Source organism: Hyperoodon ampullatus (assembly GCF_949752795.1).
Source record: "Hyperoodon ampullatus genome assembly, chromosome: 19".
Taxonomy (NCBI): domain Eukaryota; kingdom Metazoa; phylum Chordata; class Mammalia; order Artiodactyla; family Ziphiidae; genus Hyperoodon; species Hyperoodon ampullatus.
The window spans coordinates 24,932,131-24,949,935 of NC_136932.1; the positions used below are offsets into that span (position 1 = coordinate 24,932,131).

Here is a 17,805-nt window from a genome sequence, read left to right on the forward strand (position 1 = left end):
TACGTTTAGAGGTATCATTAGAGTCCATTATACCAAGCTGTGGGTTAAAAACCCAGAAGAAAACACCGACTTGAAGTTCATCAACATTTGTGGAATACTGTAAAAATCAAATGGGATGTTGTCTGTCAATCAATTTTTATAAATCTGAACTGTTTGAGAATATTTAAAAATTTAAGGATACAAACTTCACATTTTTAGCAAAGGAAAAACTCAGGGAAAAGATCAAAGTAAAAAGAACAGAATTGAGATTAGAAATCCATTTTAAGCCAAAATGACGTCTTCATAAGTTAATATTAATCCTTTAATTATAAATTTCAAAGGTTTAAGCAGTTTCTATGACCTTAGCTTTGAATAATTGTACCATATGGAGCTTTTCTTAAATTTGAAAAAGATGCTGAATTGTTGCTCAAAGCCTTTTAATGACTTCAGGCTGGCAGAATTCCAGTATAATCCTTCAGATACCATTAAAATTACAGACCAGGAGCCCAAGTGGGTAAGTACTATGTCAATTTCATAAGAGCATTTTACTTAGTACAGTGTGGAAAATGCTTGATGTGTTCATATATTTTAAAATATCAAATCGTGAAGCTTAAAACAACTACTTATACTGGAGACTTCACAGAGGAATTGATAGATTACACTAAATACAAATAAGAATTTTGTGTATCATAAAATTAAATGACAATATTAAAAGGCAAAAACCGAAAGTAGCTGCCACAAAGAGCTTCATCATCCTAAACATAAACAAGTTTATACAAGGTGATGAGGATAACACTAGGACATTAACAGAAGAGAAACTGACAAAGGAGGTGAACAAGCACTTCTCAGAAAATGAAACACAAATAACAAATCTATTATATATGTTCAGTCTCACTCTTAAAAATGCAAATTAGAAACAATTAATGTTTTTCACCACCCCCCTCCCCAAATCAAAGAAGAGGTTTAACACTAAGGACTGTCTAGATAAAACAGATATTCTGTTGGGGAAAATACAAATTAGTACAACCGTTTTGAAAAGCAATTTGACCCTGTAATTCTACTGGGATCTTAAACTAAGGGGGAAAAAAATGGAAATGTTGACAAAATTTGATGTATGAAGACGTTAATTTTTGCATCAATTTACATAAAAATGTTTAAAGCTAAATGTTTAAAAATAAAGGAATTTCACACTAAATCATGCTACATCCGTAAAACACAGTATTATGAAAAAATGAAAACTACATTTTCAAAGAATTCCAAATGACATTGGAATATTATTAGCATAGCTCTTAAAAAAGCAAAAGGCATAGCTGTTTATTTAGTATGATCTCAGTCAGCTAAGTTAATATAGCTATTTTATATACATATTAAATTACTACTATTGGTTATCTCTGGGTGGTGATAGTAACAAGGAATTTCACACCTCTCTATTTCCCATATTTTCTAAAATATCTTCTATTTCAAGAAAGGCTATTTTTAAAATAGCTGAATAGATTTCTGAAAGAATGGTAAATTTTAAATACCAAAGTCTTTTTTGTTTGTTTTTTTTGGGTGTTTTTGCGGTACGCGGGCCTCTCACTGTTATGGCCTCTCCCGTTGTGGAGCACAGGCTCCGGATGCGTAGGCTCAGTGGCCATGGCTCACAGGCCTAGCCGCTCTGCAGCATGTGGGATGTGGGATCTTCCCGGACCGGGGCACGAACCCGTGTCCCCTGCATTGGCAGGCGGACTCTCAACCACTGCGCCACCAGGGAAGCCCCAAAATACCAAAGTTTTAATCAAACATCTGAGAGTTACCCATGACCATCATTTAGTAATAATGTTCTTTAATTTTTCAAAGGTTCAGATTTTATGGACTTTGTTTCAATTTGGTTTGAAAAGATTTTAAAAGGCTGGAAAGGCAGCTTTCACTTTGCAAACGTCGATCATTTATTCTCTTGGATTCTCTGTTTCAAGTATTTTGACCTTGTGGAGGTATTTCATGTTTCTCTTAACTCAGAGCCATTGAAGATATCACTGGGGTCTAAATCGCTGCTGACAGAAACTCAGTGAGGATCTGGACTTAGGAATTCTTTTATAACCTTAACGTTGTAAGTGCTACTGAAACAACCCAGACCCACAGGGAAGGTTACATGTAGATTATTTATTATTCTGGGGTTACTCTCTCCTCTTTGAACCTCAACTTTATACTTAATGAGAGAAAATCAATTTCTAAGTCCCTCAATTCTCACTGGATTTTGAAACACTAGCAAATATTTTAACTTTCAGATTTATTTAGAAATGATAAAACATTAAACCTTTTATAAGACATAGTGAGAAGAATTCAAGTAACATGCACGATGACACAACAGGCTAGCAAGAGGATTATCTATCAATTCATTAGAGCTAATTCGAATTTTTATAGTGAGAACTCAAATATCTATTAATTTTTAAAACTATCTTTAAAAAATGTTATGCTTTGCATTTAACTTACTAATATGAAGGGAATTACAACAATAAAAAATGAATATTTGAATATAAAGGTGTATCTTGTCCTACCCAAAGTACATATAATGGGTTGAAACCAAATTTGGATGAATCAATGGCAATTTTTAATTTATTCATATTACCATTCACAGTAGCAGAAACTGTAGAACTGAATTTCTAAGTTCATCGTCATTCTTTTATTCACTTAGCATTTATGAATGCCTACTTTGTACGAGGCACCATGCATGATCCTGAAGCTTTGGAAACGAATATTTCACAAGGACTGTTTCAGGGAACTCACAGTTCTGTTCTTCACTGCGTGGGGAACTCCTTCAACTAGCTAAGGAAAAGTATGCATCAATGGGAAATGCAAATTACTCTTTGCATCAAGAGCAGGGCACTTGTATTTTATCATACGGACTCTGGAACTCATGGCACTAACATGGCAACTTAACGCTCTCCTCCTGTCCCCCAGACCCTCCTGATGCCACCAAGTGCCTGCATTCTAATTCTTTATCCACGTCAGCTAAAATCACTCCACTTAAACCCCGCTTCTATCTTCCTGTATCACTTGTGTTCTCAGTTCAGTTCAGGGCATTCCATTCTTCCAGACTCACCCCGCCATGCTCTGTTCTCTCCCTGCAGAGCCCCAATCCTACCCGCGCACATTCCCTCCATCCCCTTCCTTCAGCTGCATCCCAGCTGTCTGCTCAGCCTGCAGCCTGGGGGTCCCATTCGTCTTGAAATTCCTCACTCTGCACAGACTGCGGTGATGCTTTACTAAGGATGCAGATGACATCAGACAGAAGCTCTTCTCAGGTCTCGTCACAGACTCCTTTGTATCCTTCCCAATTCTCTCCTTCCTTCTTCCCCCTAGAAAGTCACGGTTCCTGCCATCCCCTCCTTAACATACACAGGTGAGCACTCACCATGGGCCAAGTTTTCTAGACACTGGCAGTACAGAAGTGAACGAGATAGACAAGGTCCTGCTAATGAGGTTATGGTCTAATGGGGGGTGGGCGTTGCAAATAAACGAGTAAAAAAATGAAGACGTATTCAGAGAGTGAGACGAGCTGTGAAGACCTCGCTCGGGAGGTGCTGAGGAGGGAGGGGGACAGGACGTCAGCTAGAGGTGGGGCTGCAAGGAGAGCGGGGGACGAGCGGGAGGACAACTATAGGAGAACGTGCGCGAGAGCATCCAGGCAGGGAGAGCGAGGCGGGTCGCAGGAGCACAGCCCTGCCGGCCGCGCTCACGCCCTCGCCGCTCGGGTCACCAGCAGCGGTGGTGCGCGGGTCTCTCGTCCCCCTCTCCCTCTTCCAGGCATTTCCAGGTGTTTCCACCTAAGCGCCCTCCGTAACTCCCGCTGCTCTCCGGGCGACACCTCCCTGGAGCGTCAGGCTCCCCCCGCATCTCCAGCCCCTCACTCCTCCCTCGCTGACCCCTGCAGCCCTGCTCCGTCCACACCGCCACCTGCAGCGCTCCGTCCAAGGTCATCAACGATTCTCGGTTTCAAATCCTGGGGCCCTTCTTTCACCTTCATCCTTCCGGGTTTTCTGTCACATTCTTGGCAAGCCTCCTTTCCAAATACTCTCTTCCTTCCTTCGCACGACAATGCCTTCTTCTCGCATCCCTCTCACCTTAACGACCCTTCTTGGACTGTCTCTCCGACTTCACCGAGGAAGCCCTCCCCAGCTGCTGGTTTTCGGTCTGTGCTCTCCCTGCGCAGGCCCCATTCTGGAGCTACTCCTCCGGTCCTGCTCTTCCTGGGATTAGCTACAAACGTCCCTTTGACCGCAAGGGAACATCACAGCGGGGTCCAAATGCAACTGACGTTCATAACCGACTTCATCCTCTTCCCCGGACCAGAAACTGTGACAATCCCCATTCATCCAGGGCGGGGTTTATACCTCACAAGTCTAATCGGCCCCTGTCTGGGCTGACCCTCAAACACGCCTCCTCTGACCCATGCTCACCACTAGGCCCCCACCACATTCCCGGACCTCTGAGGTGCCCTCGGGGACCTGTCACCTGGATTAATCCAGTCCTGCCAACTACCTCTGCTCCATGGCACCTTGGAAAGATTCTCCTAATCACAGCTTGAATCTTGACACTTCATGGCTGAAAAACCTTCAGTACCTCCTCACTGATACCCCATGAAGCCTAATACCCACCACAGCTTTGGAGGCCGTCGGCGACCCCTGCCATCTTCAGGCTCGCCAGTAACCACTCTCCCTTGTTAACCGCTACACCGCGTACACGGGGTTGTTGGCTCTTGCTGTTGTTATTCCTGTGGCTTAGAACCTACTAGCAAAATCGTACACATCACCTGTGTCCAGTTCAAGTGACATCCATCTCTTCCAGGTAATTTCCCCTGATTTCCTTAACAGAAAATCATTTCCCCCCAGTTCACACTCTACCTTGCGTTACAGTTATCTGTGTACGTGTGTGTGTCCTGCAGCCACTACTGTTTTATAATCCCCTTAAGGACAGTGCCTTTCTTTCCCTTTTTCTGTGTAGCCCCGAAGTGCCTGGGATAATGCCTTTGAGATATAGAAAATATTCAAGAAATACTTGCCAAAGAAATTACCTATGGCTTCTAATACTAATTTCTTTTATTATCTGTAACCTGTCAATTTGTTAGTAACACATATAAACCTATACTTGAAAAATTCATCTCCTATTAAAAAGAAACCTTTAAAATGTGAACACGTGGTTCAAGAAAATGAAGGCCTAAACTGTATGTTTTATAAGTCTGGCTTTACTATGTGCAGTGTTTTAAAAAAATCGAGGGCTTCCCTGGTGGCACAGTGGTTGAGAGTCCGCCTGCCGATGCAGGGGACACGGGTTCGTGCCCCGGTCCGGGAGGATCCCACGTGCCGCGGAGCGGCTGGGCCCGTGAGCCATGGCTGCTGGGCCTGCGCGTCCGGAGCCTGTGCTCCGCAACGGGAGAGGCCGCGACAGTGAGAGGCCCACATACTGCAAAAAAAAAAAAAAAAAAAAATCGAGGTGCATTGGTATCCATGCCATTTAAGCACATTTACTTGGAGATACTTTGAACTTTTGGCGGCAGTGAGCAGAGCTGAGGTGCGGTGTGTGTCAGTTCCCAGCAGCTCCCTATCGGTCTCTCCTGTGCGCTGGTCAGGGGGCTAAAACTACTCGGTATCAGGACATTCCCCAGTTCCTGACACCTTGTATACTTTAGCATCAAACAGCATGATTCCCCACTGCTCTGATGGAATGACCGCTAGCATCCTCACTGGGGGTACAAAGGCCCCTCAGCCAGGTCGTGTCCCTGTGGCCTGCGCAGCTCTTGCTGTCTCTCTCAGCAAAGGGCACGTAACTCTGCTTGCTTCGTGGCTCCAGCAAGTTGCCTTGGAATCACGCTGGGCAACTCACTCACACGTTCTCTCTCCCTCCGCCTCTCCCCCGACCCCCCACTCCCACGTCTGAACCCAAAGCAGATCCCGTCAGCTCTGCCTTCAGACCATCAGACCGTAACCCAGCCGGACCCGTGTACCACCTTCAGTGCTACTGGCCAAGCCCAGCATCTCTCAACTCTGGTCTAAATCACTGCAATAGCTTTTGAACTAGTCTCCCCACTTCCACCTTCACCCTCGGCAGGCGGGCGTGGTCCGAGAGCCTGTGCAAGTGCGTCGGGTCACATCAGCCCTCTGCTCCAAACCCGCCAGGTTTCCTCCACTTATGGGGGTCAAAGCCAAGCCCTTGCAGTGCCCCCCACAGCCCTACGGGGCCCGGTCGGTCCCCAGAGGCCTCGTCCCTGACCTCAGCCCCTCGTCCTCCCCTCCTCCATCATCTTTCCCAGCCACACCGGCCTCCTTGCGGTCCCTCCAGGAAGCCAGGTGCACTCCTGCCTCTTCACTCCTGCCTCTTCAGAGCCCTCTTCCGGTTTATCTCTGGGTTCAGAGCCAGGCTGCCACCAGCCCAGGCTGCTGAGATCTGACCCTCAGGTAAATGACGGTACTGATGCAAAGTAAGCACCTTAGGGCCACGATCCAGGTAAAATCAGTGGAGCAGCACCTAGAATGGCATGGTATGCTCTATGAAGGCTTCACATTTAAGGATCAAGAAGAGGTAGGAAAAAAGTAAAATTAGAAGATTCTTAAATTACCCTTTCCAAGTGTCTTGATCCCAGGATAGAGGTTGGTCTTCAAGAGCTCAAGGGGCAGTTGACAGTTGTGACGATTAATAGCAATTCACTTTTACTACCTGATTAAAATATTTACACTTTTCCAGAACACCAAAAGAACAAATATTTGAGGCTGTCTCTGGAATATAAGTCAACTCAAAATGTGTAAACATTATATTGACATATATTTCAAAAATGTGTAATTCTAAAGAAAGTTCTTTATTTGAAATATCAATCCGGGAAAATATGTCATCATCTATGGGACACATAAAAAACTGTAAAATCTAGAAATGACCATTAGACAACATAAGAAAGATCTGAAACCTAGTCTCACCTTAGGAAAACTCAAGGTTATAGCCCAAATACTCCTAATCAGTATATTTGATAATATTGTAACACTTTTCTCACAGTGTATATTTAATAACTATGGAAGGGATATTCCATACAATCCCTTCCACAAAACTCAAGGGAAAAGTCAAGAAACTCCCTGAGACATACAGCAAGACACTTAGATTGCTCATTTGAATGGTTTATCACCTGGAGAGTAATTCTAAGTCCACCACCTCTTCGAGATTAAATACAATGGTGGCATCAGTGGATTTCAAACACGGGTCTCGACTGTCTATAAAACATCCAGGTGGGCATCTTACCTTTCCCAGCGTCATCTCTGTCTCAGCGGCATGAGTCTTTTTCAGCTCTATTTTCATCTTTTCTGACTCAACCTTCAGTTTGTTGACAGCAGCCTCATGGTCCCGAGCAGTCCTTTGCTTCTCCTCTTCACGAAGAAGACTGAGCTCCACCAGCTGCTGCTTCCGCTGGGAGTTCACGCTGATCAGCTCTTCTCTCAACTTGTGGACTTGTGCCTCCATGTCAGCAATAATCTTCTTTTAAAAATGGGAAAATGGTCAGAGGATATGACTAGGAGAGCCGTAAAAGAACTGCAAAAGGCTACCAAACAAAGAAAGTTCACTGCTTCCTTCCTCCTGCTTCCCTCCTTCTCCAATCCCATGCCACCCCTTCTAGCTCAGACAGAGAGCCTACCTAAAATCGTTTACCATATACATCACATTTAGTTTTATTTGTTTCAAATACCTATGTAAATGGAATATTACATGTACTCTTCTGCAACTTGCTTCTTCAAATAGGCAACATGATGTTTCTAAGATTCGTCTAGTACTTGCTACTGTATTTTTTGTTTTTATTTCATTGATTTCTGCTCTTATGTTTGTTATGTCCCTCATTCTACATTCTAGGGTTTTTTATTCTTCTAACTTCTTATCTTGGATATTTAACTCATTTATTTTTATCCTTTCTTCTTTCCTGATTTATAAACGTAAGACTATAAATACCGCTCTACTATTGCTTAAGTTTAATCTCTTAGGTTTAGATACATGACATTTTCATTACCATTTAATTCAAAACATTTTGAACTTCCATTTTTATTTTTTTCTTTGACTTATGATCTACTTAGAAGTATGTTTCTTAATTCCCAAACCTATGGGGTATACTAGTTTCCTAGAGCTGTCCCAACAAAGTATGAAAAGCTGGGTGGCTTAAGACAACGTTTATTCTCTCAGAGTTCTAGAGGCTACAAGTCTGAAAGCAAGGTGCTGGCAGGGCTGGCTCCTTCTGGAGGCTCTGAGGCAGAGTCTCCCCCAGCTTTCAGTGGCTGCTTGCCACCTTGCCTTCTCGATGCATCACTCCAGCCTCTGCCCCCATCTCCTCGTGGCTGTGTTTGTGTGTCTGTATCTCTGTGTCCAAATTTCCCTCTTCTTCTAAGGACAACGGTCACCTTGGACTTAGGGCTCCTCCTAATCGAGCATGACCTCATTTAACTTGATTACATCTGCAAAGACCCTATTTCCAAATAGGGTCACACTCCCAGCTTCTGGGTGGATATGAAATTTTAGGGGGACAACAACCAATTTAGGATGTGAAGTTTAATGACTGTCTTTTTGTTATTCACTTCTAAGTGCATTGTGGCCAGAGAATGTACTCTATACTACGTTACTTCTTTGAAAATTTTTGAGATTGTTTGATGGCCAGTTGTACAATTTTTTTTTTTTTTTTTTTTTTTTCGGTATGCAGGGCTCTCACTGTTGTGGCCTCTCCCGTTGCGGAGCACAGGCTCCGGACGCGCAGGTCCAGCGGCCACGGCTCACGGGCCCAGCCGCTCCGCAGCATGTGGGATCTTCCCGGACCGGGGCACGAACCTGTGTCCCCTGCATCGGCAGGTGGACTCTCAACCACTGTGCCGCCACCAGGGAAGCCCGTGTGGTATATTTTTATCCACACTTTTAAACCTTTTTGTACCCTCAAGTTTTAGCTATATATCTTATAAATAGCGTATATTTTGGAAACTTCTTTTAAAAATCTCATCAAAGTTTGTCTTTTAAAGGGGCATTTACACAGAAATCTCTTGCATTCCTATACACTAATGATGAAAAATCTGAAAGAGAAATTAAGGAAACACTCCCATTTGCCATTGTAACAAGAAGAATAAAATACCTAGGAATAAACCTACGTAAGGAGACAAAAGACCTGTATGCAGAAAACTACAAGACACTGATGAAAGAAATTAAACATGATACAAACAGATGAAGAGATATACCATGTTCTTGGATTGGAAGAATCAACACTGTGAAAATGACTAACTATCCAAAGCAATCTACAGATTCAGTGCAGCCCCTATCAAACTATCAATGGCATTTTTCACAGAATTAGAACAAAAAATTTCACAATTCGTATGGAAACACAAAAGACCCCAAATACCCAAAGCAATCTTGAGAAAGAAAAACAGAGCTGGAGGAATCAGACTCCCTGACTTCAGACTATACTACAAAGCTACAGTAATCAAGACAGTATGGTATTGGCACAAAAACAGAAATACAGATCAATGGAACAGGATAGAAAGCCCAGAGATAAGTCCACGCACATATGGTCACCTTATCTTTGATAAAGGAGGCAAGAATATACAATGGAGAAAAGACTTCAATAAGTGGTGCTGGGAGAACTGGACAGCTACATGTAAAAGAATGAAATTAGAACACTCCTTACCAACATACAGAAAAATAAACTCCAAATGGATTAAAGACCTAAATGTAAGGCCAGACACTATAAAACTCTTAGAGGCAGAACACTCTATGACATAAATCACAGCAAGATCCTTTTTGACCCACCTCCTGGAGAAACGGAAATAAAAACAAAAATAAACAAATGGGACTTAATGCAACTTAAAAGGTTTTGCACAGCAAAGGAAACCATAAGCAAGACGAAAAGACAACTCTCAAAATGGGAGAAAATATTTGCAAACAAAGCAACTGACAAAGGATTAACCTCCAAAATTTACAAGCAGCTCATGCAACTCAATAACAAAAAAACAAACAACCCAATCCAAAAATGGGTAGAAGACCTAAATAGGCATTTCTCCAAAGAAGATACACAGACTGCCAACAAACACATGAAAGGACGCTCAACATCACTAATCATTAGAGAAATGCAAATCAAAATTACAATGAGGTATCACCTCACACCGGTCAGAATGGCCATCATCAAAAAAATCTGCAAACAATAAATGCTGGAGAGGGTGTGGAGAAAAGGGAACCCTCTTGCACTGTGATACAGCCACTATGGAGAACAGTATGGAGGCTCCTTAAAAAACTAAAAATAGAACTACCATCGGACCCAGCAATCCCACTACTGGGCATATACCCTGAGAAAACCATAATTCAAAAAGAGTCATGTACCACAATGTTCATTGCAGCTCTATTTACAATAGCCAGGACATGGAAGCAACCTAGGTGTCCAACAACAGATGAATGGATAAAGAGGTGGCACATATATACAATGGAATATTACTCAGCCATAAAAAGAAACAAAACTGAGTTATCTGTAGTGAGGTGGATGGACCTAGGGTCTGTCATAGAGAGTGAAGTAAGTCAGAAAGAGAAAAATAAATACCGTATGCTAACACATATATATGGAAGCTAAAAAAAAAAAAAAAAACGGTTCTGAAGAGCCCAGGGGCAGGACAGGAATAAAGACACAGATGTAGAGAATGGATTTGAGGACACAGTGAGGGTAAGGTAAGCTGGGACCAAGTGAGGGAGTAGCATTGACATATATACACTACCAAATGTAAAATAGATAGCTAGTGGGAAGCAGCCGCATAGCACAGGGAGATCAGCTTTGTGTCCACCTAGAGGGGTGGGATAGGGAGGGTGGGAGGGAGACACAAGAGGGAGGAGATATGGGGATATATGTATACACATAGCTGATTCACTTTGTTATACAGCAGAAACTAACACACCATTGTAAAGCAATTATACTCCAATTAAGATGTTAAAAAATTAAATAAATAAATGGGGCATTTAATCCAATGTAGTCCATTAGTCTGTACATGCTAACATATTTGCCTTTATTTTTTCTCTTATTTTGTGCTGTTTGCCCTATGCTTTGTATGTTTTGTTTTTCTCCCCCCTTTTCCTTCTTTTATTCTAAATGAATAAATGTTTTCCTCCTTCAACTTTCTTCTCCTCTCTGGTTTGGAAGTGATACACTATATTTTCTTTAGTGCTCACAGTAAGAGGCCTCAACACCCATGTTTCACTTAACAAATTTTAAAGTTAATTATTTTTTATATGCTCTTAAACAACGAAAGAAACTTAGGACATTTTAAGTCCTGTGGCAGTCTCCCATATTTATATGCTAGAGTTGTTATTTTCAGTTTATTTCGTTTTTATCAACCCACTATTGCTAATTATTCAGTAGCTGCTTAGATATATCCATATATTTCCCCCTGTCTTGTCTCCTCATTCCTTCTTGCAACTCTGACCTTCCATATAAGCATTTTCCTTTAGCCCCAAGCACACCCTTTAAGTTCTTTAAAGAAGTTTAGTGGCAAGCACTCTCAGTTTTCACTAATCTGAAAATATTTTTAGGGGTGTTGTTGAAAAGTCAGCTGCTATTCATTGGACGATAATTTTTTTTTGTCTCTCTGGCTGCTTTTAAGATCTTCTCTTTGTGTTTTATATTCTTCAATTTTTTAATTTCTCTAAGTGTAGATATGTTTTTATTTATTCTGATTGGGACATGCTCCTCCTCTGGATCTGTTTTTTTATAACTACTGCGAAACTCTCAGGCTTAACCTATTAATTTAATGTCTCTGTTCCATTCTATCTCCACTCTTTATGAACTCACATGATGTACATAGATCTTCCCATTCTTTCATTTCATCTAATCTCTCTTTCATATTTTTCATCTTTCCCTCTCACCTACATTCTAGACATTTTCTGTGTGTAATCTGCTCTCAAATCCATTCAGATTCTCGATTTCAGTTGTTTCGTTTTTATTTTTAGTTTATTCTTTTCCAAATATGCATGGTAATTTTTAAACACCCTTGCCATTTTAGTATTTTCAATTCCTTTAAAACCTTTAACTTTACATCATATACTAACTATGACTATTTTCTATTCTGTGGCTGATAATTCCAGCATCTCAAGCCTTTGCAGGTCTCATTCTGCTGTTCAAAAACTTTTAAGACCCTGGTTCATGGTACTTTGTTTTTTCTCCTACTGTTTTGCATTGTTGTTCTTTTTAAGTGCAAGTTCGTATCTGTTGGAATTGAAAGTGGTTCTCTGGCAATCATGTGACTCTGACAGGGCCCTGGAGATGTCAGCATGTCTGGACGACTTTAGAGTGAGTTCTCAGACTCGTTTTCCAGGACACGGTGACAGTGCGAATTCAGGCATCAGACATCCACGAGCACTGGCTTACGGTTATGAATTTTCAGGGGCACCCCACTCAACGTTAAGGTTGTTTCTAGTTCACTTGCACATGGTGGGTGTGGCCCTTGGTGTCCCAGCTTTATGCACAGTAGTAGCCTAGATCCTCTACCTTAAGCAAACCCTGGACTTTGTTTTTCCCCTGTGCCCAATAAGAGGCCCCACACTGAAGTTCAAGTTCACTCAGTTTTAGAAAAGGTCCTCAAGGTGAGAGCTGCCTCAGTGCTCTGCTTACACCTCTGGGTTTCTGTTTTCATTTCGATGTTGATATCTGAGTATCCTACCTAACTTAACAGCTTGTGAATACACTCAAAAAGATGTTCTTAAAAAAAAAAATTGTATCTAGCCTTTTTAGTTGTTTTCAGAGGGAAAGTAGATCAGGGAACCTAGCATGCCATGCTACCAGATGAATAGTTAGTTCAGGCTAAGGGGACTTGCTGCTGTTGTTATTATTATTATTATTGTCTATGCATTAGCTAAGAATGCAGCATTTTCTGAAACAGTGATAACTGTTTTAGGTACTATGTACTTCAACAAGCACTGTATAAACCAACAATTCCTTGACCGGAAACTAGAGGACCCAAAAGTGACAGTAAGGACAAAAGTTACATTGGGATGATGGGAACAGGATACAAAGGCAAATACTGAGAAGTTGCTTTAAAAATCAAAATACCTACAATATGAGATTACCCCATTTTCCATAAAAATCCTGTACTCACTTATTTTGAATGCTAACAATTTTACAATTTATATGAGCTAAATAATAATTGCTAGCACTTTGAGTATTGACTTTGCACCTGGCATCTGATGCAGATTATTTCATTTAAGATGATAGATGCTAAATAAGCCAATATGATAGATAGTGTTAAAATCCAAAGTCTTCCTTTACCTTGGATTGGGGTTAGTTCATGCTGTTTCAGCTACTGGCCCTGCCCCCTCTCGACACTAGATCAGAAGAGACAGGAATGACAGATGGCTGGTCAAACGCATTTATGTTGGAGAAGAAGAAATGGCTGAATGATAACAAATCTGAGACTGGGAGCTGGAGGTGACAGAGTGCTCCATTTTTATCCTAAAAAAGCTGATTTGAAATAGATGATCCCTGGGAAAAGTGTAAGAGGACTTTATATAAAAAGCTTTTTAAGTGCATTTGCTCCCCTGTTTCATGGATGTATTGATACCTGGATATTGGTACACAGCTCTAAACCAATTATCCTGAAAACAAAGTCTCTTGCTTTCTACTCCTTGTTTTAAGACTCTTCCCCTTTGAACACAATATTTGGGCGTAATAAGAGAAGAGACGGTCAATTTAATCACGTTCTGAAACAGAAGAGAAATCTTCTAAGAGCAGATAGGCTTAGGTAGTGACAACAGTTATGTTCTTAGGGGACAAAATAATCTTTTAAAAAACACTCAGTGATATCGATATGGCAGAACAGGATGGGCTGCTGACTCTGTTTCCCAGAATCAACCATGGAGAAACCACAGGAGGCATGAATCTGAGATATTAATAATGACAACCACCACAGCAATAAAAAACAACAGAAAAACAGACTCCAAGGAGCTCCTGGGGAGGACAAAGGCTGTCCTGAACTGCAGACCATGCGTCTGTGGAGGGGAAGGGGTTGCAGCCCGGGAAGAAAACCCGGAACCCCTAAGCTGAAAGAAGCGGGATGGGAAGAAAGCTTTGCCCTCTGCTCCCGCCTCTCCCTGCTTAGCCCTGGGGCAATCTCATCTGTCCCACTGCCATGTTGGAAACAAGAACCCAACATGGTGTTGCTCTGAGTCCGGTCAAGGCAAGCAGATGCCTTGCTGGGACGAGGAGCTGGAGAAAGCAGGTGCACACTTATGGAGCTTCTTGGGCACTCACGCCCTGCACTGTCCCCTCCAGCTTCCAGAACTAATGACATTCAACCTTAGAAAACTGTGTCCTCCTACTGCCATTTTGTCCAGGAGGTTAAGGTGAGCTCCTGGGCAGCAGACTTTCCCGGTGGAGGAGTTGTGAGTGGGGAGGTGCAAAAATGAGCTGCTCTGCCTGAGGGTCCTTAACCTCTTTCTCCTCCTTCTAGGAGCTCATCCAGCAGGTCAGGAGCTGAAGCCTGGCCTTTTGCTCTTTCAGTAGAAGTGACCACCTAGACTATCTGATAGTCCCTGGGGAATATAAGCTCGCCGGCCAAATTCAGGATCCCTGAGGAGCAAAACTACTATCAAGAAGCAACAGCAATGAATGGCATATGTTATCTGAAGCAGAATAACTGGAACAGGTGGATAAATATTTTTTAAAAGCATGATAAATATATATATGTGAGTATATATGCATAAAAGTATACTGAAAAGGGTAAGCAAATAAATTAGAGACATGAAGCAGAAATAAGAAGTCAGAAAAGAATAAAGAAGTGGAAATGATGGGAGAAAGAAAGGTCAGCTCCAGCCAGAGAAGAGAACTGTATACTGTACATATGATCAGATGGAAGAACTCTCCCAGAGGCACCAGGAAAAGGTCATGAGACGGGAACTATGAGAGAGAAGTTGAGACCTGTGGAGGACAGAGGAAGTGACGACATTGGGATAATGGAGTACTACGCTCTGAATGCCAGTGTCCCCGCAGAATTCACAGGCTGAGAATCTAATGCCCAGGCTGATGGTTCTAGGAGGTGAGGCCCCTAGGAGGTGATTAATGCCCTTGTGAAACGGGACTAGGGCCTTTATAAAAGAGACCCCTGAGAGCTCCCTTGCCCTCCACCGTGAGCACACAGTGAGAAGGCACTGCTGCAAACCAGGAGGATGTCCCTCAAAACGCGACCACGCTGCTGCTTTGACCTTGACTTCCAGCAACCAGAGCTGTGACAAATTTCTGTTTTGTATAAGCCACCCAATCTGCGGTATTTTGTTGTAGCATCCCGGACAAACTACGTCATGGGGTCTGAGAAAAAGAGACACGGAAAGACTTTATCCAAGTTCAATCTGATTTGAAAGCCTTTGCTTTCTATCACATACTACACTGTGTCAAAACAGTAAGAATTTCCCATGAAGAAGGATATTCATAAGCAGTATAGTATGTATTTTATTCATTTATTCTTACTGTGCACTTCTAATCCTTAACCTTCACTATGATTAGTACAAAGTTAACATCCAAAAGCCACAAGGTCATTAAATCTTCACAAAAAATAAAAAGAACAAAAAAAGTTAGTTTTCCACAGGCACTGACACCACTGCAAACTGAATTTCAATGTTTGTCAATGTACATAAAAATATTTTTAATGGTATAATCACTGAGTAGATACCGTTCTACCTTTCCCCACATCTAATTTTTTATCTTTAGTCTCATTTATGAGTGTCTTTGTTATTTTTAGTGGCTGTTTGGTATTTCATCATTACAGTGTATCATAATTTACTTAATCATATTATTCTTGAATATCTGCCTTATTTCCAATTATTACTACATAGGCGACATCAGTGAATGAATTATAATATTTGGCTTTTAGGTTATAAAAGCCTACAATATTAGGCTTTTAGGCTCACAGCAGTCCTCCAAAATTATTTGGAGAAACTCTAAGAATAACTTTTTAACTTTTTTTCCAAATTGCTCTGCAAAAACACTGAACCCACTTCCAATGTGAACAACATGTATATGCGTACTTGTTCCTCCACACCCTTCCAGGGCTGCACTTCATCATTCTGTGTATTTTTATCAGTTGACTAGGTATGTAATGGTAACTTAGAGGAAGGCATTTTAAATTGCTGGCAACACTGATATGAATTGGCTTCAATCCAATGGTGATTTTCAAATAGAAAAACTATACTGAAAAATGTATCAACTAATTATGGAAAAATAAACATTAAATGAAAAAACTTGATGCCAAAGGCTTCCCTTAGGTATTTAATATTTCAATCATTACCATGTGCTGATAGCTAGAGTGATGAAACTGCCAAGATCGATTTGGAATAGATGTGTCATTTTTCTTTAATATTATAAATAGTAAGCTATAAAACTTCATCTATGTGACTGATATGAAAGAGCAGATTTATTCCAAAAATTCAAAATCTAATAAAGGTTGTGTCTCTAAGAGACAAACCGTCAGGACAGCTTTTAGTCAAGCTGACCCTCAATTAACAGTTTAAAAACATATAGACCAGAAAACGTGGAAGCAAGCCAAAAGTCCATTGACGGATAAATGGATAAGCAAAATGTGGGATACTATTCAGCCTTAAAAAGGAAGGAAATCCTGCAATATGCTACAATATATATGAATCTTGAGGACATTATGCTAAGTAAAATAAGCCAGTCACCAAAAGACAAATGCTGTATGATTCTCCTTATATGAGGTACTTAGTCAAAATCATATAGATAGAAAGTATACGGTGATTGTCAGGGACTGGGGGGTGGGAAGAAAAGAGAGTTATTGTTTAATGGGTACAGAGTTTCAGTTTTATAAGATGAAAAGAGTTATGTGATGGATGGTGGTGATGGTTGCACAACAAGGTGAATGTATTTAATATCACTGACCTGTACACTTAAAAATGGTTAAGATGGCAAATTTTATATTATGTGTATTTTAACATGATAAAAAAAAATTATTACAAAAATCCCCCCAACAATATAAACCAGTTTCCTTAGAAAGTTAATGACTCTTTAAACCACCCTGAATCTGACAAGTCCTAGCAAAAGAAGAAAGAGGTTGAAACATCTTATAAAGGATTATGGATTGCCAGGATTATCATCCAAACAAAAATTTTAAACGCACTTTATGAAAGCAAAATGTATTTAAGTTGAGGACATGTTCATGGTTAAGAAATAATCATTTAGATTATTTTCAAAATTGAAAAATTATTCTACAGGCACTTTTGGAATAAAGACATTAACAATTTATTGATATATTAGGTCACCTTTGTACATTCATAGAAAGTTTATGGGTAATCATCACCACAAGCTGAAATATTTTGTTTGTGCCTCTCTTTCATTTATAGTTATGTATAATTCACTATTTATTAAGATCTATGATGTGGAAGCCACTGTGATAAATGACTTCCAAAAAAAATCTTCCCTAAAATACTTTAGACTATAATACATAAGCTACACATACATGTACACACACACACACACACACACACACAAGGCATGAAGACAAAGGGCCATAAGAGGTCAAAAGAGGGAGCAGTTACTTTGAGCTTGGAAGGATTCTGGAAAACTGAATAAAACTGAATGCATCTGAGATGGACCTTAAGAGATAAATTAGCACCATCTGGGGACAGGGATAGATATAGGACATTTCAGGCAGAAAGAATGAGCCACATACAAGAAGAAAAACAGAGCATTAAAGAGGAAGAAGGGAAACTCAGAAAAGAGAAACTTGGTGAGGTTATTGAAGGATTTCAAAGGTTAAGCTACATGGGTTGGATTTCAGGAACTGAAGAAGCAGCGACGAGATT

General features: G+C 41.0%; 1 protein-coding gene across 1 annotated transcript in view; it reads right to left on the reverse strand.

Moving 5' to 3' along the window:
• Nucleotides 1–6,321: 6,321 nt before the first annotated feature.
• CEP112 (centrosomal protein 112) overlaps nt 6,322–17,805 on the reverse strand; it is a gene marked incomplete at its 3' end in the record, with an annotated part of 254,693 nt that continues 243,209 nt past the window's right edge. Inside the window, exons 21-22 of the mRNA XM_079725522.1 lie at nt 7,243–7,476; nt 6,322–6,444 (exon numbers count right to left, since the gene is read on the reverse strand). Of these exons, the coding sequence (XP_079581648.1) occupies nt 6,322–6,444; nt 7,243–7,476 (357 nt within the window). The remainder of the gene's footprint in view (nt 6,445–7,242; nt 7,477–17,805) is intronic.